The sequence below is a fragment of the Carassius auratus genome, chromosome 3 (genome assembly GCF_003368295.1).
Source record: "Carassius auratus strain Wakin chromosome 3, ASM336829v1, whole genome shotgun sequence".
Lineage (NCBI taxonomy): Eukaryota > Metazoa > Chordata > Actinopteri > Cypriniformes > Cyprinidae > Carassius > Carassius auratus.
In genome coordinates this window covers 20,190,103-20,209,097 of record NC_039245.1, presented here as the reverse complement: position 1 = coordinate 20,209,097, position 18,995 = coordinate 20,190,103, and the positions used below count along the sequence as shown (strand labels likewise).

Sequence of the window (18,995 nt, the reverse complement as noted above, 5' to 3'; positions counted from 1 at the left end):
CTATATGAAAGGCCATAAATTGAAAATGCCCACATGGGGTCAGTTGACTCCTTTTATAAAGTCAACTGTCTGAATGTAATTCTAAGCCAGTCCTGCAAACACCTTGGACGCAAGGCACTGCTTGTGCTGACAGTTACCAAAGGACATTATGTTCTCAGTCACCTGTTCCTTCATTATTTTTTGTAGGCAAATAAAACAAATTATGCATAATTATGAGGGTCAGTCCGCTTATTTTACTAGATACCCCAAAAATGAACATTTCTTGAAAATGTACTCACCCTCTGGCCTTCATAGACGTAAAACAGATATCCTCTGCAGTGAATGGGTGCCGTCAGATTGAGAATTCAAACAGCTGATAAAAACATCACAATAATCCACAAGTAATCCAAACGACTCAAAATCAGCCAATTAACATCTGGAAGCAAAAAGCTGTGTGTTTGCAAAAAACTCAAACATTGTCTCAGTCTAAAATACGAGTCTTCTATCCATAACGTTGCTTTCTCCAGTGAAAGTGTTTTGATGTGAGAGGACAACAGTGTGGTTAAAACATCTCGGCGGATTCACTTCTTACAAGCGCACAGCTTTTCACTTCAAGACATTAACTAATGGACTGGATCATTGTGATGTGATGATTATTGTTTGACGGCACCCATTCACTGCAGAGGATCGAGAATGTGATGCAATGTTAAATTTCTCCCAATCTGTGCAGATGAAGAAAAAAACTAACTCAAATGCATCTTGGATGGCCTGAAAGTGAGTTAACTTATATAAAACCTATTAAAACATATAATCATTGCGGTTAATAGTGTTCACTGTCTGTTTGATTGCTTGACATTAACTAACTGCTCGATTTTTACCGTACATTTCTGCCATATGGACATCAAGTTGAGAATAGTCACCACTGATAAGCTATTATTAAATATAATGTATTTGTGGGAAGAAAATTGGGTCAACTATCCCTTTAACATATATTACTGAATACAATTCACAATATACATGCAAACAAAGACAACCACAACAAAAAAAGTGCAAGAAGAAATGGACTGCAATTTAGTTTCTTTAATATAATCTTATTTACACTGAATTTTTCAGAAATGTTTAGTACATAGTAAGATACATTACTCTTGCATCGAATAAACAATGACACTCAGGACCTAATAATTGTACAATGTGATGATACTGGTCACATTACTGAGAAATATGAAAACAACTGTAACTTCAGGCAAAGTCCATACTCATTCTTCAAGCTCACTAGCTATTCCCACAATTACACAACATTAAACGTCTCCTCTTTTGTCTTTTATGCAAGTTTAAAAATGGTTCACTGCTCTAGGCATTTCCCGGTCTTATGGAAAAACAGAACACTTGTCAAAGACACAAATTCTGACCGATCCAACACACATTAAGTGAGAAAAGAGACATTTTAAGACAGAACCAAGAATATAAGGGTGATGGATTTTATTGCATATATCACAAATATGAACATGACCACCGGGGCCCTGCCTACTTTTGCTAACTCCATCCAAGTCAAAGTTGGGGTGAACCCGTCCTCTTAACGTCCTGAAGAATCAGCAGCAGGTTTAAATACTTTGATTCATACATAAAATAAAAGAGATTAGTGTACAGCTTTCACAAGAACTCGGCCTTCTCTGAAAACTATGGAATAATGGTAATAGCAGCAATACTTAAAAGGACATTACATGGTAATAAATAATTGGTTAAAAAAAAAAAAAAAGACAAAAGAAAAAAAGACAAAAGTGGTTGAATGAACACTATGAGGTTGTCTCATCCTTTCCATTTACAAAGAATAATTTGGTGCCATGCAACATAATGAAATCTGAGACACTCCCCTGATCTTTCACCACAACAAAACCTGGACCAAACCCCACTCCGAAGCCGAAGGGCATCAACATTCACCTGCAGGGGAATAAACGCTCCATGACGCCAGCCAAAGTGCTGAATGTTACTTGAAGCAGTGGTTTAAATGAAAAAGACACACAAATAACAGTCTAGAGTTGAATTTCATGGTACATCAAGTTAAAATGGTTAATGCCAAGTTACCACATGATAATGGCAGGATTCATTAGAGATTAATCAGGGTCCATCAAATACGAATGACAAAAAGAGCTTCTTCAAAACATTCAACATCCACTTCCTTTGCAAAGCTGCACTTAGGGATCCATTTCTGGTGTGTTAACGGACACAATGGATCAGAAAGTTTTGCTTCAAAATCTGCCTATTAAAACACCATTCATTAAACATTACCTTTAAAAATATGCCTTCTGTTGAGAACAGAGGAATGCTCGCTGCATAAAAACAAGGTTTCATCTGATGAAAATACTGGCTTGCCAGGGCTTTGGCTCTTCTCTAGACTGCACACGATCGTTGTGCTTCAGCTGAAGAACATTAACACATGGGGCGCTGTGACATTCACTGTTTCCACAACAGGACTAAGACTCATGCATGTTCTTGATCTCAGACAAAAAAAGAAAAATAATTATTAATTTCTACAACGAGAACGCTGATGAGTGCAGGAAATCGAATACCACTGAAATGGCATTCTACAGCACTGAACAGGACGCAAGGAAATAAAGTAAAAAAGGAAATAAGAGGAGACGATCGCAAACATTACAACGCAGACCAACCATGTCCCAAGATGCATTTGCTGTAGGTAAACTGGTTTAATGGTCACAGGCTCGGTGTATGTTAAAATAGTCCACCCAGACTAAAACGTGAGCTCTACTTCATGTAGACCGCAGGCTCAGCGAGGCTTCCAGTCAGACGCTCTCAACCCGCCGCTTCAGTGACAAAGACGATATGAACTGGACTTTCGAGAAACAAAACAAACGTTGACCAGATTTCTCTGTAACTTATTGTGGTAATGTGAAACAATTCCCGATTCACGTTGCGAGGAATCATTAGTCTTTGAGAGTTTTGCCCTTGGGTGGTCGCTCCCCTCCGCTGCAGTTTCAGGCTGGCGGTTGATGCTGAAGGCTGTCAGGAGACACCAGTCCGTCTGTCCTGGAGAGGGGGAGGGGGGTGAAAGGGGTGGCTGGGGCTGTTTGGTGGGTTTGCTGCCATTGCTGGCTGGTTGGACAGGGCACTCGCTCACTCCACTGCAAAGCCACACGTCTCCTCCACGGCGGTCAGGAGCTTCTCGTAGAGCTTCTCGTATGACTCGTAAGGCGGGATGTCGATCCGGTTGAAGCTGAAGGAATAAGAGAGAAGTCAGTATTTCAGCCTTCATTCCAACACACATGTATCTTTAATTTGAGTACAGCACCAAATAGTGTCAATCACAGCTTTGGACCGTAGAAATAAATAGAGATTTTTACATCCATTATCTGTGTGAAGTTCATAATGCTATGAAAGATGTTATGGATCTTACCATGTGTGGGCTTTGGGCAGGTTGTCTGTGTTGGCATCAATTAAATGAATAGTGAAGAGTCTTGGTCCTGCAGAACCTGTAGAACCTTACAAAGATACATTCTAGTTATCACTGTTCTCCAAAACATCACACTCAACAGAAGTGAGCATGAACACCCTATTTTAAAAAGGCAAAGAAATTCACAACTCATTTAGCTCTCATAATGTTCATAGTAAATCAGAATATTAAGCAGGATATAATGTAGAGTTGAACTTGATATTTTCGTTTGTACAGGAAAAGTTTGAAACATGTTAGGCTACAGATTTATCAGTTAAAATGACTGAAGAAAAATCGTTCAAATGATGAACAGATCATATTATAATGAGCATATCAATGTTTTTTTTTTTTTGCGTCAGAATTACATGCACTGATGAATTGTGCACAGTAAGGTCAGGGACTATAAATAAATTCTGGTTTCATGTTGCCTTAAGTCAGGGAATTTTTAACTAGGATTAAGGCCAATACTAACTAAAAAGTGGAAGACTTGGAAGCTTATGATTACAAGCACATCAGGTGTATTGAAAGTGCACATGGCTTATCCATTATCCACCTTGCAGTGCTTTGAATCCTTGTAGAGGGACGCGTGTGGAGCCTGTGACGAACTGTAGCAGTCTGCCTCTCCTCTCCTCGTCAAACGATTCCACCGCCTGCCAGAACCACTTCACTATGTTACTGTCAGCCACACAGTGCTTCAGCCGTGTGTTGGCCTTCCAGTCGCTCAGATCGATCTTGCCCAGACCACCAATGATCAGCTACAATGCAGAGAGAAACCAAAATCATTTTTGACCTTTACACTACATTTACTGATAATAAGGAGAACAGAAAATGATGATGAGGGGGCAGGGAATGACATTTGATGGAGATACACTGCTCTTCTTGTTTAGGGTCAGCAAGACATTTATGTCACGAAAGATTGCTGTTTCAAATGAATGCTGTTCTTTCCATTCATTAGAAAAATCCTTAAATTATGATGATTTCTACAAAAATAATGTTTTCAAATGATAAAAAGATTTAAAAAAAAACTTGTATGACATTATATCAATACTTTTAAACTAAAATACTTTCTTATTGGTAATTAAGTCTCACAAATTATATGTAATTAGATTCCATCATTCCATTCTATCTTCTATGCAAGAAATAAGAGTATATTTAAGTGTCTGAATTAAATAAAATAAAATAAAAAATGGGTTAAGATGTCATATTTAGAGTTATGATTCTCCTATTCATTATATAATACAAAGGGTCTGTCTCCTCCCCTTTTAATGTCTCTGACACTAGTCTGAGTGGTCTCTTCATCAGCCTATCCATTCAGCACGTGTCTGAATTACCTCAAGTTCCTTGTTGTCAAAAGGCTTGAGCAGATGCTGTGGTACAAGTTCGTTGAAGCCCTTCTGCAGAGCGAGGAACTGGGCCTCAATGCCTCGCATGAATCTCCAGTTGACATACAGCCTAACACAGACACAATCGATCATTAGAGACTTACAGAGGAACATGGAGAACACCAAGAGGCATCTGAAACCCTCAGTCCATCATTGACAACCTCGGATTCATTTCTGTTTGGCATTGACTCACACACAATAACGACTCCCATAAAAATAGACATTCCTTTAACATTCTTGAGCGGTAACATATATCCAGGGTTCACTCAATCAAATTAACAGTGGAAAAAGCAGCGAGGATCCTAAAACCTCTGCCCAGCCCAACTAGCCATGTGACCGCTGCCCTCTGCTGGCTGACTGTCTCAGAGAGTGTCTGGTCAGTCCACATGCGTGCACCTCTTCATACCTCACATATTCTTTCTTATTCTCCTCTGTGACTGGGATGTTCTTGCCGTTTGGTTTCAGCTCATGTTGGAGGAATTTGCCAAAAGCATTATGTTCTACGCAGAAGGTGTGGTCCAAAACAGATGTGATGTCATTCTCTCTGAAAAACAGAAGACAAATATAGCCAAGTTATTTATAATGTTGCTTACATTCAACAGGCTACCCATTAACAACACATAAATAACAGAGCAGCTGTTACTACACACAGCCGTTGTTAACTGACAAGCTGCGCAAATCCACGTTCATTATCAGCTTGGATTTGCGCAGCTAGTCAGTTAACAACGGCTCCATGAAGAAACTGCTGCTCTATGTTAAATCACGAACCTGATGGAATTTACCACTGATTCGAGAACCGGCTTTACTGACGCGATGCGCATTAATCATCAGCCAATATATATCGTGCTACCCTACATTATATTGAAATTCATCTGAGCATTTCTTATAAAATTCACTCACAGTATCCAGACGAGGCTCTTGTGCAGCTCTGGGTCCACAGTCTCAAGGTCACAAAGCTGGATGGGCTTTCCCAGGAGCTGCTTGTAGAAGGGCAAGGTGAAGCCTCCATTGATGTAGTGCCCGTGGAAAACAGCCAGACCCATTATCCGCCCAACAAAGTGGAAGTAAGACAAGTGGTCCTGAGAAAACAGCAGAGGGCGTGAGAGGAAGTGTAATGAGACCCTGCAGCTGAAGAGTAATGCTTGGTGAACCTTTTAAAGCAAACACATGACAACCACATATAGTGTGTGGTCCAAGAAACACAGCCTTTGCTGAGTTTCTTCATAACATACAGATTCACTGGATCTTGTTTAGGAGAGAAAATTCAACCTTGGTCTCGCTGCATGACTTACAGGGTTGATGGACGAGTCTGGGTTGATCTGTAGTGTGTAGATGTTATCGGTGGAGTACTGAAACAGACCGTAGTATGGATTCAGCATCTCATGGCAGAGGAGATATAACCATTCCCTGGAACAGGACAGGAATTCAGATAGAAGTCAGTTTTTTTTTAGGATGCTCAAAACTGAGTCTTGCTGGCTGCAGTTCAGCCTAAACTCCTGCAATATCGTGAACATGATACCCTGCATGCTGATAAGCCTGGCTGAGATTCAGCTAAACTGTTGAAATTATAAACTCAAGTCTGGCGTTCGAAAAGAGATGGGGGAATAATGAGGCACAGGGGAAATTAATTAATGAGAACCTTTTGCATGGAACAGATTCATATGCTACCTAGCAACTCCACCGTAATCTAGCCCCTCCTCTCCTCTGAACTTCACCATCAGCCGCTTCTTCAGGTCTTTGGGTCTCATCTTCATGATCTGTCTATAAGACTCCTGTTGTACAGACAGAGCAGAAATGTGATATTCTTCTGAGTGAAACATTAATTTACATAAATTACATATTAAACTTGATTTATAAATGAAACAAATTGTAAACTAGCTTAAAATAATATGTACATTTGGGCCATTATATCAAAGAAGTTTCAAAAGATTGCTTCAGATAGCAAGTTAATGCACTACAATTCAAAAGTTTGGGGTCAACGTGAGGTTATTAAAGAAAATAATACTTTTATTCATAAAGGGTTTGTAAAAATCAAATTGAAATCTAAAGTGACAGTTTAGAAGTTTAGAATGTTATGAAAATATCCTTTTCAAATTCATGTTGTTCTGATGTATCTATTGATTAAAGAATGATAAAAATGTACCACATTACTAAGAAATGTATAAATAAATCAGCTTTTCAGAATAATATAAATAAGAATCATGTGTCATTGAATTTATCAGGAATAAACTGCATTTTAAAATATAAAACCGTTTTAAATCTAATAATATTACACAATATTATACGTTTTACTGTGTTTGTGATCAAATATATGTAGCCTTGGTGAGCAAGACTTCATAAATTACTCAGCCTCAAGTCCAGTCCTAGGTGTATATGACTTTCTTCTTTCAGACAAATCCAGTCAGAGTTGTTTTAAAAACTGTCTTTGATCTTTCAAGCTGTTTAATGCCACTCAGCAGGTGTTGCAGTGCTTCAGTCCAAAAAAAAAAAAAAAAAAAAAAAAAATTGCCCATCATTAAAAGAGAGAGAGAAAAAACACCAACAAAAAATTTGTCTCACATGGGTACCGGGAGGTGAATAAAGTCCTCCTGTATCTATGTGTTTAGTAGGAAAAATAACCATATTTAAAGAATAATGTCGGAGGATTTCTATATAAGCCAAGAGGCATGGATCATGGAAGCGGGGGGCCCACCCGGACCTCGGCAACTTTTGAGGTCTGGTACAAATTATTACATCCAAAAATACATAGGCTATAAGCTCATAAGGATTAATCATTAAAAGATCGCGATAACATTTTCAAACACACATAATCTTAATGCTATGACGCTGAATCCACTAGGTATATTAAACATTTGAAATCAGATCCGAATATTTAAACCTGCTTTAGTGCAGCCGCTGATCCAGAGAGAGCAGTGCTCATCATGTAAACTTATGTTTGAAACTGCTTCACAAACAGTCTACACATAGGTTACATTTCTGTGTTGCAAACATTAAATACTTATAACGGAAGTGTTTTGGATAAAAGTTTATAGTCTGGCTATAACGTTAGCTGATGTTGCAGCAGCCGTATTAAAAAAGAGAAACTGACCTTTGGAACGCATTCCGCTTCAAATAAAGATCGAAGGCCTACGTGTCACATTATGGCAGTAGGTAGCGACTGTTAAAATGCATTTAATGTCTCATTCATTCAATCAACAGATTCATTAAACAATTTTATTTCCAATACATATAATTTATTTTTTTACATATTTTTATTTTTAATAGGCTCGTTTACAACATTTTAGACTCATTTCTAACAATAAATAAAACATTTTGTAAGAAACATAAGTGAAGTAGCCTATATATTATTTAGTTTTTGTCTAATGTTTTGTTTTCAGAATCGTATGAGAATCTTTATTCTAAAAATCAATTACTCAGAGTCATAGCTTCATAAATAATATCTGGCATCTAACTAATAACCTACTATTACTGTTTCTAACAGTCTATTAAAATGTAGACTAGGATGTAACACATACAATCTTACAGACTTTATGTAGTACAACAAGGATTTGGTAAATTTATAATGTTGCTTCCCATCCAGTGTGCGAAGTCCCCCAGAGCTGTGTAATACAATTTTGTTTTTATGGATGGGCGCTTTTATTTAACTTCTTTTGGACGGATGCATGCAACACCAGCTGAGTGGCATTAAACAGCTTGAAAAGATCAAAGATAAGTTTTAATATAACTGACTGGATTCGTCTGAAAGAAGAAAGTCATATACACCTAGGATGACTTGAAGGGTAGTAAGTTATGGGCTAATTTTAATTTTTGGGTGAACTAACACTTTAACTCTTACTGACCACAAACATATTAACTCTGCACTGGGGTAAAATATTTTTTCTTTGGAATAATGTGCACTGATGAAACTCAGGAAGCTCAGGAAAACCAGTGATGTGTATTAAACTAAATAAAGTAGAAAATACAAAATAATAGACATATTCTCCTAAAATTATCAGAGCCATATTGATCTGGCCAAAAACTGCAGCATTACTTAAGATACTGTTATTGGCATCCTACTGTTGGAAACCAAAAAGCAAACATCAGTGTGTAAACCTAACCGTGATGCATCTTTAGTCACTTTAAATGACAAAAAACAGTTCCATATGCCAGTACCTCAAAGATCTCCTCACGGGACACTTCTATGCGGCAGTGGCCAGCTTGAGGCTGCTGCAGGGAGAGCTCATGGCGGAGAACTTTAAGTTTCTGGACCAGATCTCTCTCGTAGCGCACTGGTAGCTCCCCTTCACCCTCCTCCATACCAACCTCCATCTGTACAGGCAGAGGCTGGCTCGACTCCTTCCCCTGAGACTGCTGGCTGCTCATCAGATGCAGAACGCATAAATGACACACGTGTACCAAAACATCCACACATTGATAGCACTTTATCCAGAAACTGGACCAAAACATTTTCATGCATCATTTGGGTTACACTCCCACTAGGGACGATTAGGAATTAAATAAATGTTGAGAATTAATTTAATAAAACCTTATACGAGCAAGCAATTATCATTACTAGGATCTTTAATTACACAAGGATGATTTATTCGTTGTGGCGAATAATTAATAGGATAATTTAAGAGCTGGAATGAGTAATCAGATGTTAAAAGCAAGCCGATGTGAAAAATGTTTTACCTCATGATGTGGTGTAACCTGGGGTCAGTGAATTGCGTGGTTCTATTATTATGGTCGACGAAATAAATTCGTCCTGACACAGTGCTCCTGATCTCCCAGCCGGGTGGCAGAGGGCCCAGCTCCTCACAACTCACGCTGTTCAAATCCCTGAAGGAGCAAGCGCACCCATCACACTTGGTGCTCAACACATATAATGGTGTCTCTTTTGACCTCATTTCAGGGTGGGAAATTAACTTTTTTCATCCACCAGCCACAATGGCAAGCGAATGCCCTATTTTACCAGACACTTAGATTTTACCAACCATTTATATTTTTGTTAAATTCAAAAGAGTGGGAAAGATTTTTGTAATGTCTGAAAAGAAAACTCTTACGCTTGGTACTATTATGAAATATAACTACAATTTAAAATGAAGGTTTCTATATCAATACATTTTCAAATGTAATTTAATCCTGTGATGGCAGAGCTGAATTTTCAGTAACCATTACTTCAGTTTCCAGTGTTACATGATCCTTCAGAAATCAATAAGAAACTGTTCTTACTATTATTAGGTCGAAAAGAGTTGTGCCGACTAATATTCTTGTGGAAACCATGATACTTTTTTTCAGGATTTTTTTGAATGCTCTTAAGAACAGCATTTTCTTTTTAAACAGATTTTTTTTTTTCATAAATTACTATAACTTTTGATCAATTTAATGCATCCTTACTAAATAAAGGAATGTTTTTTTTTTTTTTTTTTATAAAGTAAACTTTCTCCATGCATGTAGAGTTTATAACCCGGGCCATAACATAAAAAGACACCAAGTGGACTGACTTGCCTTAAAGAGATGTTGGTACACCTGAAGATGAAAACAAACAGTCGACAGCATATAAGAACTTCTTCAAAATACACTCACATGTGTGTGTTGAATATACATGCATGTTATTTGACCAAGTTAAGAGGTCACACGCAACAGGGTCTGTTAAGGCAAAATAAACTGCCACTACAAAAAGCATCTGCATTTAGCTGGTGCCATGTGTTAATTTCCCACCCCGTTTTCCTCACTAACAGGCTTCTTCTCGTTGTCCTTTTCCTCATGCTTCTGAGATCATTATTATGATGTTGAGCAAATTATTAAGTTAACAATGTCAACAGTAGCAGCTATTAACTGAGATTGCTGATGATCAAGTTAGCTGATTTTGGACATTAAGGTGCTACGATTAGAGTGATTTCACAACAGCAGCGAGGAGCAATCAAACAAGGGCAATCATTATTTCAGCCAAGACGGGTGGTGATTAAACCTACCGGGGTATTCTGGGATCATGCCAGGTGCTCACGCCAGTCTGTGTGTGCAGAAAATAGACTTGGCCCTGCACGGTGGTCCTTTGCTCTGCATTAGAAAAGAGAAAAGACACGTTAAGAGTGAATGAGCCACAGCTAACTCAGACGACAGTTTACTTGTAACCTAAAGAATTGCAACAGGACGCTGAGCTTCCAGTTTTCAGGTGGCACACAGCTAGTGCGGCACGCCTAGTCTGAGATTTAATTACACTGGACCTGTCCACTGGTCACGGCAGAGGACTCGACCACAACACCAACAGGGTCAGGCACGGTTACGCTCCAATGAGGGGCTTTACCACAGCCAATCCACCTGTGTAATGCGGTCCGCAGTGACCACACGGCTCAGCTAAAGCATCAGTGCCAGAGTGAATAGACTCCTTTCAGAGCTCAGTCTCCCCAGTTCACTGCACTTCAGTAGCCTTTACCCTGATCACTAAGCTGTATTAGCCCCAGTGGACAGCCCCTAGCAGTGGACAGCCCCTAGCAGTACTGTAGGTAGGAGATCAGGTATACGCACCAGGGATGTGAAAAAAAACTACATATTTTTATGGTAAAATATTTAGATATTATATTGCACAAAACTGACAGCCCTCAAAAATGAACATTGACCTGCAGACTATACATAATGACTGGAAAATTGCTCACACCAGGCAATTTGAAGTGTACTGAAAAAAAGTGTTTTTGTTACAAAAGCCGTACTCCGATTGCTATACCAGAAGGGTTTTCAAGCACTGAGGAAAAAAGAAATAGAAAAACTAAAACAATCAGATTAATAAAAAAAAAGAAATAAAAAAAATAAGATAAAAAAAAAAACCCTTCAGGTAAATTTCATCTTCACCCATTCATAACTCGCTAACACTTACCGTAGCCCTCAGGGAGGTCGGGGACTGGTGTCCGTGTGGTCTATTTTGGGGGGTGTGTGCGTGCCCTCGGGAATCTTGGTTTCTGATGCGTTGTGCTTGGAGCCGTTGCTCCTGATTTGGTGACTCAAGTGCATGGCAGTTGCCCCCGCCAGCGGCTCCTGTCGGATCCGTGTATGGCATGGGCTCCTCCATGAAGCAGCTGAGAGGCCGTCCGGGCCCCGAGTCTTCAAAGACTGGCCTGAAACATACACGTATACAGAGCAGGTGTTAAAATACATACAGCCACACAAACATTTCACTGGGTCAAATCTACAGTCTTGGTACTGATGTTCAAGTCAGTGATGAACTGTGAAACTAACTGGTCTTTAGGAAGCTCAAATAAAGTGCTTTATCTGGGAAGGCAGGCAGTCAGTGTTAAAAAAAAAAAGGGGGGGGGGGGATTGGGGGTATCCTCGAGACAAAAGTTGGCTCACCCTTCATTCTCTACCAGTCCTCTACAGTCGACCACAGGCCCTCCACTGCCGATTCTGTCTCTGGTCTGCAGACTCACTACAAAAACAAACAAAACGGTTAAAGAAAAGTCTTCATATTGAGGCATTTTGTTACAAGACTCTTCATTCAGTGAAATAATGATTCAGCAGTATTCATTTTCATTAGTTTGTTAGTTGGCATTTGAATTTACACAAAGTATTTTGACACTTCAATGACACAGACACACAAAAATGATAAAATAAAGATATGATCTTGACTGCAAATATTTACAAATAATGCTTTTCTCAGAACTAACTTTAATGAGGCAAATTTCATCTTAAATGTTTTGACTGAAAAACTGCAGTTGTGTTTTCTTTTTTAAAAATAAACCCTATGCACTGATGCACGAGATATTTTGTTATCTAGTGCAAATACATATACTTAAAAGTGTCGCTGAAGTGGCTAAATACATTTTGGGGCCACGGTATATGAAAAATTCTGTACAAGTTCTACCTGCATTGCTTAGTACTTACCAACAATTTGTCCACGGACAGCATCACTGTCAGATGCGTTCAACTTGCATAAGTCTAAACGCTGGTCTGATGGGGAGACAGATAATTGACAAGATGTAATTAAACTTTAGTGGACCGCAGATACACAGACATGTAACACCTGTGATGTGGCTCAATTAAGAGATTACAGCATATAGTATACTATAAAAGTATCACACTCACAGCCTGTGTCTTTTAGTCTGCTGATGGCATTGGACAGGAGTCGCACACAGCCTAAGAAACCCGCACCCTGCTTCTTATGGATCTTCTTATGGTTCCAAACGCTAATGGTGATGGAATCGGTCTTCCCAATATACCTGCAGAAAACCTCTGTTTAGCAATTTCCTCTTTTTAAAATCACTAGCTAATATGGTTTCCTTTATTTTAAAGATGAACTAAATGGCTGAAACTGTACAACATCACAAATACCACTGAGAACATCAAAATTAGGCATCAGTAACTTTATAGGAATTTGCTCACAGGTCGTAATGCTGATTCCACTTGGGGTCCAATGTGCTTTTGACCGTGTCTGTAGAGTGACATTGACCCGAGCCATCCACCACCACTTTGGCGAAAGGATCAGGCAAACCTGCAGCAGAACGACAGTGTGGCAGGAAGACAAATAAACAACAGAGGACAAACTCGGCAGTCACAGACCGCCCTCTCACTGCCCGTTACAATCTGGACAGCTTAGCAGCTTCCACAAGGACAGTTGCAAAAATTAAGATAGACTGCAAATATCTGGAAGGCTTTACAGATCCCCAGACCAAAAAGTATGACCATGGAGCTACTGACTTTAAATGGCAATTTACAGAATCGCTAACACATAAAGTCTCTTAAATACATTTTACAAGCACACTTCTTTTATTTCTTTGCAGGCAATTAAATATAAATTTTTTTAAAGTGCTATATAAAAGAAAGTTATAAGCTGTTATAAGTTGCTATATAAAGAAAGTTATATAAACTAGGATGTGTACCATAACAGCTTTTTGCTCCGTGTTACTGAAAGGACAGTCTCATGCTCTGTGAACCGTTCAAAGAGCATTTCCAAAGCATTTCAGTGAGTGTGGGTGGGGGGGGGGATGCATGCTGCATCTGTTGTGGAACATTAAGACTAATAATATAATGCATTATTATCAGAGACAACTGGTCTTGTTTCGTCTGTCTTTCTCATACATTCTGATTGTGGCCTTTTGCTTTAAGAAAAGCATAATTGACATGGCACAGAAACAGGATCTATGAATGACGCACACCAGTCATTTGAATAATATTTGGGACACACAGTGATGAGGCCAGTGGGGCAAACAAGCGTGTCAGTCAGAACAGCTGGGATGGAGAGCCCAGAGTGCAGAACAGTGAAGTGTGCTCATGCTATAGTGGGTGGAATCTGACGAGGAGCCACTGAATGAGGATGTGAATTCCCCCAGTGATACAAGCAGCCAGTGGAGAGGAGAGACGCACTAATGTTCCAGAATCATACAGTAATCTCTGAGGGACATTTAAGGTTGAATAATAGTTCATCCAAAAGTAACATTTCAAACTCTTTATGTGAAAAACAAAAGGTGAACTTGAAAAATATTGCTGCTCATTTCAACAAAGATGTGAATTTACACAAAGTGAATGAGGACTGTTGTAGTCAAACTCTAAAATAAAAGAAAAGGAAAGTATCACTGAAATATGCTCTAAATTTCATGGTTTCTGTAATCATTTGATAGCTCTGTGTCATTATTCCACCCAAATTCACCTTGGCGCGTTTATAAAGTTTGAGAGAAGTATTGACATGCAATTTGTGGAAAGAATTGTTCTTTTCAATTAAACAGTTGATCCAATTCGCAAAATTGGTCTGGATGATCTTAAAGCAGTTAGCACACTGCTGTATCAGGAAATAATAACTTAAATTTTAGTCTTTTACTTTGATAAAGTTATGAGACGGACTTCTGAAGACTTTTTTGAATTTGTCATGGACTACTGCTATGATAGTTTTCTGGTGCTTTTTTGTCCATTTTTGAAGCTTGAATGCCTGATTTATTGTTATTATATGGAAAATAGCAACCAGAAAATTATTCAAAAGCCATGCAGGTTTGGAGTGACACAAGGGCAAAATAGCAAAATGTAAACTTTTTTTAAGGTACACGAAGAATTGTGAAAATGAGTTATAACTGTGAAATGAGGTATACTTACGGAAGAAGTCTTTCTTTGCCAGATTCTTGGCACATAATACTGAAAGAAAAAGAAAAAAATCATTATAATCCCAAATCATTCAATACATCAACAGATGCACCACTTACTTGGGAATTTATGTGCATGGAAAATAAATAATTGAAAGCCTGATGTAATTAAAAGCTTTGCTGCTGATGGGAGAGTGACTGAAAACAGTGTTTATCTGCAGAGACAGCTTTTAAGAGAGAGCTGGGCCTCGTTCCACTAAATAACTGACATGACCATTCCCCTAGACCCTCAAGAGGGGCCACTGGGGCCATCCCAGCACAGCCTGAACAGAATAAATCAGACAGACTTCCTGTTAACGCTGTTAGTCAGCACCCCAAGAATGTAAAATGTAAAAATATCAAAAGGTCATTCTGTGTTAGGCTGCAATGTGATTTCATGCTTTTCAATGGGATTGGTGCACTTAAGAGAAGCAGCATTTGGGAATAAGGTTGGTGTCAGCTTATGTTTGACACGCTGTGGCGTGAGACAGAGCAGGTGTGGTCAGCAATATTCATCTTCTCAAAAATGTGCTGTTTACACGGAAGACAAGGCTATAGCAAACCAATGACCTGCATCATTTTGGACAAGTAAAATGTACATAACAGTGGAGAAGTGGTATTACCAAAGTGCAAACACCTATACTGTCTTGCAGTCACAGCACAACAGGAAACTGTGGGGCATCATATGCAGTGACGTGATTCTGAATTGTCTGGTTTGAGCGCGTGTGTGTGTTACTGGACAAACAGAGAAGGCCTGTGTTCTGCCTCTAAAGAGTTTCATTTCTTCCATGAGGTCACATGGTTAATTCATGCGTGCTGTCAGAACCAACACATGACATGGTAAACACAACTTTGTCTGTCAACCATCCAATTTATGAACATACTATTACACTTTTAAATGGTTGCAGTTTCACCACTTTTTCACCACTTTACATGGTTACCCAAAAACATTTATCTGATAGCCAAATAATGGTGCCGAAAATTATTTTACGCCCGATCACTCATATGACCTTGTTTAATAGGGTCGTGGTAATTATTACACTGGAGAACTGCTAAAGGGTCAGTTTGGCAAAAAATGAAAATTAATTATCCTTTCGGAATTCCAAATATGCAGAACATTTTTATGCAGAACACAAAAACTGAAACATTCCCATGGCAACACAATGAAGGTCAGTGGAGTTCATTGTTGTTTTGGACCCCAATGACTTTTGTTATATGGCTGAAGCAGCTAAAATATTCTTTCAAAAAAAAAAAAAAATCTCCTTATGACTTCTGGAGGAGGAACATTATACAGTTCTGAAATGACATGAGGAGATTTAAAAGAGATCTTTCTGACTGGTTCCTGTTGATGACGGCGGCAGCATCTTTCCTCGATCCCAGCGTGTACATCAAAGAATTCATACTAGTGTTTCTGAGGTTAAATCAGAATCCAAGACAAAGCAGCAAAGACAGCAAAAAGCACTTGTACCCTATTCTTTTATGTATTCTCATTGTTCCTGCAGAAGGCTATTTATTTATTAAAATCCACCTGACAATACAGTGAAGAAGAAACTGAAGAAGAAACTGTCTGAAATTGAGAAAAGGCAGCCAATTTCTACAGAACAGGAATCATGCAAGCTCAGCCACTAATTGGTTTATGCTGAGGTTTCATGCTCCCCTAATGCATGGTATAGTTTATGCCCTAATAATGAGCCGAGACGACAGGATCTTCAAAAGGTCAGAGAGCTGGAAATTCATTGCTGTGGACAGAAGAGCAAAGCGGCATACCTCTGTTTGCACCCACACACAGCTCCATGATTTGGGTAGGGCAGTGTCTCATTAGCTGTGAAATTCATCTCAGCATTCACAGGGAGAGACGGGAGCGGGGGTGGGTGGCTCCATAGTCCATCATGTCTTTCAGCCTCCAGGCTGTCCATCACCTCCCAATAACTTGTTACTGTGGCAACCAATAACCCAAGTGGCGGTGCCGTGATGCATAACAGGCTCAGATCAAAGTTTGCAGGTATGACGAAGCCGAGGCAGATCCCTCAGGAGCGACAGAGGCGTAGCTACAGCAGTCACAGAGTAATCAAATATACATGCAGCAGATATTTCAAAGCTTAACCACCCTAGCTTCCCTTTAGGAGCTTTCCACATATGTAGCCATGGAAACAATGGAGGCAGAAACTTTGCTGTCAGACACAACTTTCATCACAGGCAGCCAGGGCTGTAACATCCCCTCCATTTAAACTAATTAGTTCGCATGAAAGGATTTTATTGCCTCAGACCAGCAGATGGATGTTTTGTTCTGTTAATTACTGAGTACAAAAATGTCAAAATCTAACAAATGGATTTTTGCCAAAACATAGGCAAGAAAGTCTAAGTCAAATCAACGGGTTTCCTATTTAGAAGACTGTTCAAAATTAGGGCTCAGTAAGATTTTTTGAAAGAGGTCTCTCATCCTTACCAAGGCTGCATTTATTTGATCCGAAAATCAGGTCTGGTAAGTTACTGGCCAGTCAAGCACACCAACACCATGGTCATTTTACCAACTTTTGGCACTTTTGGCAGTGTGTGGGCAGGTGCCTAATCCTGCTGGAAAATGAAATCAGCATCTTCAAAAAGCTGGTCAGCAGAAGGAAGCATGACAATTTCTTGGTAAATGGGTGCAGTGACTTTGGTTTTCAAAGAACACAATGGACCTACACCAGCAGATGACATTGCACCCCAAATCATTACAGACTGTGGAAACCTAACACTGGACTTCAAGCAACTTGGGCTCTGAGCTTCTCCACCCTTGCTCCAGACTCTAGGACCTTGGTTTCCAAATGAAATACAGAACTTGCTCTCATCTGAAAAGAGGACTTTGGAACTAGGGGTGGTTAATCTGTCTGATTTCCCGATTTGATTCGATTACGATTATTGAAGTCCCGATTCGATTACAGTCGATTTTCGATTATTAACGATTCTCGATTAACGATTATTGATTTTCCATTTCACAACAGTAAGTAGTAAACAAACTGTGTAAAACATTACTAATAAATGGTAGAAACAAACCGAATGCATGTTGTGGTTGGGATTTTCAGTTTACTACATGCAGCAGGCACTCTGATTCCATGTATGGGGCACATATATATTATTCATATGACACACAAACACAAGTAGACAAGACCTTTTTAGTTCAAAATCTATGCCCCGTGTCACATCGCCTCTGCTTCTGCTATGAGCAGCGCGGCCAGATCTGCCTCGCGCACGCGCCGAGTGTGCACAGCTCGGACTACTGTCAGGGTCATTGCGACTCCCCACCTTGCCTCCTAACTGTCCTATGAATACTTTGACCTCGTCTAACATACCCAGAGGCATTAGACAAAGTTTCCACTACAATACTGTCACCGTGATTGCGGAGAGGTGCGGTCAGAAGACAAATACATGTCTAGCGCGGAAAAAATCTCCCGCTTCGTCCCCGCAAAACTAAAACGCCTGCTAATTTCGCAATGAACACTCCGAACCCTGCAAACATTGTTCACACCTCTGACATTTGGCAAAGGACCATTTACATTGGGCAAAGGATTCACCGTTTGTGCTTGGTGTACTTTACCTTTCAATATCACCGTCATTTTCTGGATATTCCCCTTCAGAATCAGTGTCCGCGAATAGTAGTCCCAACAGTTCATTGCGGGTTTATTGAAGCTTTATTGATGCCATTAGATAATAATAAAAATAATAATAATAATAATCTAATGTCAATACTCGCTGACGTTGACAACATTGGTCAGATAAAATGGCTCACTCTCACACTAGCTCCGCTTTTTTTTCGCACTGATTCAATGCGCTCTCGAAGATTTTTTTTAAGGAGCATTACGTTTTTTTGAGTCAGAGATTAAGTATTACATGTCTGCTATCTGGTGCAGGGGAGGTCGCGTGAAATTTGAAACCCTATTTGACAAAATCGTCCGTTTTATTCAGTGCCGCATCTTGTCGAGTAAACTCGACCATGGCGCCAAGAGGGTTAGAGCTCCTGCCATGAAAACCAAAATAAATCCACACGCTTGCTTTGAGCCCAGATGGAGCTGGGTGGTTCGGTTGGTTGCTCGCTCCTGGTTTTTCCATCTTACACACCTGTTCTGG

At 39.5% G+C, this 18,995-nt stretch overlaps 1 protein-coding gene across 1 annotated transcript in view; it reads right to left on the bottom strand.

The window, feature by feature from the left end:
* Window positions 1-1,044: 1,044 nt before the first annotated feature.
* LOC113050104 (E3 ubiquitin-protein ligase SMURF1-like) overlaps window positions 1,045-18,995 on the bottom strand; it is a 34,008-nt gene continuing 16,057 nt past the window's right edge. Inside the window, 19 exon segments of the mRNA XM_026212790.1 lie at window positions 1,045-3,208; window positions 3,389-3,473; window positions 3,978-4,179; window positions 4,756-4,876; window positions 5,213-5,350; window positions 5,707-5,885; window positions 6,099-6,213; window positions 6,475-6,578; window positions 8,959-9,160; window positions 9,478-9,624; window positions 10,294-10,314; window positions 10,761-10,845; window positions 11,660-11,677; window positions 11,680-11,897; window positions 12,133-12,208; window positions 12,664-12,729; window positions 12,865-12,998; window positions 13,162-13,270; window positions 14,863-14,901. Coding sequence (XP_026068575.1) covers window positions 3,109-3,208; window positions 3,389-3,473; window positions 3,978-4,179; window positions 4,756-4,876; window positions 5,213-5,350; window positions 5,707-5,885; window positions 6,099-6,213; window positions 6,475-6,578; window positions 8,959-9,160; window positions 9,478-9,624; window positions 10,294-10,314; window positions 10,761-10,845; window positions 11,660-11,677; window positions 11,680-11,897; window positions 12,133-12,208; window positions 12,664-12,729; window positions 12,865-12,998; window positions 13,162-13,270; window positions 14,863-14,901 — 2,159 coding nt within the window. The 3' untranslated portion in view covers window positions 1,045-3,108.